At 41.4% G+C, this 4,775-nt stretch overlaps 1 protein-coding gene across 1 annotated transcript; it reads right to left on the reverse strand.

The window, feature by feature from the left end:
- Nucleotides 1-2,928: 2,928 nt before the first annotated feature.
- Nucleotides 2,929-3,243, reverse strand: LOC138871999 (uncharacterized). Its single transcript, XM_070149930.1, has one exon. It carries the CDS (start codon nt 3,241-3,243, stop codon nt 2,929-2,931), a length of 315 nt encoding a protein of 104 aa, XP_070006031.1.
- Nucleotides 3,244-4,775: the final 1,532 nt, after the last annotated feature.

The following is a 4,775-nucleotide window of genomic DNA, read 5'->3' on the forward strand; positions in this document are numbered from 1 at the left end:
CGGAATCACAAGCACCACTTCAAAAGGTCCACTCTATTTCGACTTAAGCTTTCCCGAAAATAGACGTAACCGAGAATTGAACAAGAGAACCAAATCACCCACTTTGAACTCCTTGCCAAGAGCATACTTATCATGAAGGTACTTCATCTTGTCCTTATACAAGGACGAACTAGAGTAGGCATGAAATCGAAATTTATCAAGTTCATTAAGTTGCTCCACACGAAGATTTGCTACAACATCCTATTCAAGATTCAGCTTCCTCAAAGCCCACATGGCCTTGTTCTATAACTCAACCGGTATATGGCAAGCTTTACCAAAAACCAACCGGTACGGAGACATACCAATCGGAGTCTTGTAAGTAGTCTTATAAGCCTGTAGAGCATCATCCAATTTCTTTGACCAATCGGTCCTATTTGCATTGACCGTCTTTGACAATATACTCTTGATTTCCCTGTTTGAGACTTCAAATTGGCCACTCACCTGAGGATGATAAGGGGTAAAAACTTTATGTTTGACACCATGCTTTGCAAGCAAAGTATCAAAAGCTCTATTGCAAAAATGAGACCCCTCATCACTTATGATTGCTCAAGGAGTGCCAAACCTAGTAAAAATACTCTTCTTGAGAAACACAACAACACTTCAGGCCTCATTATTGGGTAAAGCCACAGCCTCAACCCACTTTGAAACATAGTCAACTACGCCTAGAATGTATTGTGTTGCCATATGAACTAACAAACGGGCCCATGAAATTAATGCCCCACACATCAAAAATATCAACTTCGAGAATAGTGTTGAGAGTCATCTCATCCTTCTTCTAAATTTTCCCCGCTCTTTGACATTCCTCGCATCTCTTTACAAGTTCACTTGCATCCTTATACAAAGTTGGCCAGTAAAACTCACAACTAAGAACCTTCGAAGCGGTCCTTGACCCATCGTGATGACCTCCATAAGGGGGAGGAATGACAAGCCTCTAAGATACTCAATTGCTCCTCCTCCGGGACACACCTCTGGATCACACCGTCATTGCAGATCTTGAACAAGTACGGCTCCTCCTAATAGAAGTCCAAACTATCCCGTTTAAGCTTCTTCCTTTGGTTAGAAGAGAGCTCACACGGGACAATACCAGTCATAAAGAAATTAGCAACATCTGCAAACCATGGCATACCATTTACCGATATAGAAAGGAGTTGCTCATAGGGAAATGAATCATTAATCTCAAGGCCATCATGAGGCCTCCCCTCCTCCTCCAAGCGGGACAAGTAGTCTGACACTTAGTTTTTACACCCTTTCCGGTCCACAATCTCCAAATTAAACTCTTGAAGTAACAAAACCCATCGCATCAGCCTAGCTTTGGAATCCTTCTTAGTCATCAAGTATCGGAGTGTGGCATGATCGGTATGAACTATGACCTTGGCACCCATGAGATACGGTCGAAATTTCTCCATTGCGAACACAATAGCCAACAACTCTTTTTTAGTCACCGTGTAATTCATTTGAGCATCATTCATTGTCTTGCTCGCATAATACACCGGATGAAACATTTTATTCACTCTTTAACCCAAGACTGCCCCAATCGCAGCATCACTTGCATTACATATGAGCTCAAAGGCAAACTCCAATTAGGTGCGGTAATAATATTAGTGGTGGTCAACTTGTGCTTGAGAAGTTCGAAGGCTTGCAAACATCCCTCATTGAACACGAACTTGGCATCCTTTTCCAACAGCTTGCACAAAGGATTCACTACCTTCGAAAAATCCTTGATAAACCTCCGGTAGAACCCCGCATGCCCAAGAAAACTTCTAACCCCCTTGACTGAAGTTGGGGGAGGAGCCTTGAAATCACTTCAATTTTAGCTTTGTCCACCTCTATATTGTGCTTTGAAATTTTATGGCCAAGGACTATGCCCTCCTCAACCATGAAGTGGCATTTCTCCCAATTAAGCACAACGGGCCAACACCCTATCAAGATTTTTCAAACATTCATCAAACGAGTCACCCACAACACTGAAGTCGTCCATAAAAACCTCCAAAATATCCTCTACCATGTCGGTAAATATAGACATCATACACCGCTAGAATGTAGCCGGTGCATTACACAACCCAAATGGCATCCTAGAAAAGGCAAAGGTACCATACGGACAAGTGAAGGTGGTCTTCTCCTAATCTTCTATATCAATCAAAATTTGGTTGTACCCAGAATACCCATCCAAGAAACAGTAGAAGGCACGCCCAGCAAGTCTGTCTAGCATTTGATCAAGAAAAGGCAATGGAAAGTGATCCTTGCGGGTCACTTTATTCAAATTGTGGTAATCCATGCACACCCTCCATCCGGTGATAGTCCTAGTAGGAATCAACTCATTTTGCGCATTGGTAACCACAGTTATACCACCCTTCTTCGGCACACATTGCATCGGTGAAGTCCAAGAACTATCAGAGATGGCAAAGTATAACTGGCAAAGTTGAACTAGGGCCTAAGAATTCATACCTGAGGTGTGGAGGCAATGACTTTAACTCCAACACGGGAGGTTCCTCAATTGAGGGTTTTATTGGTGGAGTCTTCCTATTCTCAAGATCCAAAGAGAGTTTCCGAGGCTCATAAGAGTAAGAGCCCATTCCATGTAAAGCATTGGCACATCCACCCGGCCTTCATCCTCATTTACATCAAGATTCAACAATACCGCCTCTAGAGGGTCCTCCACATTGATCATTGCACTAGCATCAACTATCACTGCAGTGAAAAGATCCACAAAAGAGCACACTTCAGAACTGTTGGGTTGCTTCATTGACTTGCACACATGAAAGACCACTTTCTCATCACCCACCCGGAAGGTGAGTTCCCCTGCTTCCACATCAACTAAGGTCTTCCCAGTTGCAAGGAAAGGTCTTCCCAATATGATCGGAACCTCATAATCTACCTCACAATCCAAGATCACAAATCAACGGACAAAATGAACTTGTCCACCCGGACAAGAACATCATCTACAATACCAAGCGGCCGCTTCATAGTTCTATCTACCATTAGCAACCTCATTGAAGTAGCCCTAGGTTGTCCAATACCCAAAGTCTTGAAAACGGAGTAGGGCATCAAGTTGATACTTGCCCCCAAATCACATACAGCTTTTGCAAAGTTTGCACTCCCAGTGGTACAAGGAATGGTGAAAGCGCCGAGATCTTCTAGATTTGGAGCCATCGAGTGCACTATTACACTAACTTGGTGAGTCATCTTGATGGTCTCACAATCCATGGACCTTTTCTTTGTTACCAAGCCTTTCATGAACTAGGCGTACCCCGACACTTGTTCTAGAGCCTCCACCAAAGGCACATTAATTGATAAGCTCTTCATCATGTCAATGAACTTCTTAAATTGGTTCTCATTTTCTGCTTCGCAAGCCTTTGAGGGTAAGGTGGAGGTGGCCTTGGCAAAGGGCCTTGGCTTTAGGCACAACCGCTTCCAGCATGTCTATTACTTGTTCCCTAGACGGGTTCACATCATTCTGAGTTTCCACCTCGGTTTCTTGGATATCAACCCTCACTTCCTCATTCACATTCTCATCAGTCACTGTCACACCTCCTTTTTGCGCGCCCGCCCCGAAGGGTAAAATGCGCGAGGGAGTTTTTCAAATTTAAGTGACAATATTCGAAATGGGATTATTTATTTAATTCAGAGTCGCCACTTGGGAAAGGTTTGGCTTTTGGTGTCCCAAGTCATCGGTTTATCTTGAATCCCAAATCGAGGAAAATATTCGACTTTCCAAATGAAGTCTGCGAACCAGAAATTCTAAGTAAGGAATTCTGTTGACCCGAGGGAAGGTGTTAGGCACCTCCGAATCCCGTGGTTCTAGCACGGTCGCTTAAATTGTTATAATTGCTAAATATCTTATTTAATACATGTTATAACTTGTATGCTTTTATTAAGTTTAAACCGCTTTTATTATTATCATTTTTTATGGAATTGCAACGTCGTGGAAATGTATCTCGAACCACGTCACAATCAATGCACCCGTGGTTGTTAATACATTCCGACTCCGTTGAGATTTGAATTTGGGTCACATAAATACGCACCCGAATTTAAGAATGTAATTTAATTAAATCGCGCCTAAAGAGTCTAACGCGTTATTATCTTTGGGGAAGGCAGTGAAATTCGCTAAACAGTCTATCCCGAATTCTGAGTATTTTATTACGACCAATTATTAAGGGCCCCGCAATTTGCATTGTTTTATTTGGCGAGGCTCATCTCATTTTTTGAGAGGATAAACCTACAGCGACTACATTTTTTATTATGTTTGTCTCTAAAAATGAAGGAAAATACACGCTAATTAAATTAACATGCTTGGCCAGCTCCGGCCTCTTATTAATTATCAGATTAATTATTGATAAGGTAAGGGGTTGTTTCATGCCTTATTCCATGAGCGAACATGCTTTTAATTTAATAAAGAAAACTGCATACAAGATTAATAAAATGCTAAACTTACGCTAAACATTCTTCAAGTTGAATTTAAACTAACTTATTTAAACTAGATTAATGGAATTAACTACTAGAGGATACTACTAATGGGATTCAAACACTGCCTAATGGAATCCGAATTTGACAGAGTTAGCTCAAATGACTTAAGACTATATTGCATTTTTGCCAAATTAGAAGCAACCTGCTTTACGTATTTAAAATAGGAATAGAGATGAGATTTAGCTATCGGTATACTAAACACCTATGCATTCCATGTCATACAAACAACTAAGATCACAGTATTTAAACAAAACTAAGTTTCAACTAAGTAC

This window comes from Nicotiana sylvestris, chromosome 6 (assembly GCF_000393655.2).
Source record: "Nicotiana sylvestris chromosome 6, ASM39365v2, whole genome shotgun sequence".
Taxonomy (NCBI): Eukaryota; Viridiplantae; Streptophyta; class Magnoliopsida; order Solanales; family Solanaceae; genus Nicotiana; species Nicotiana sylvestris.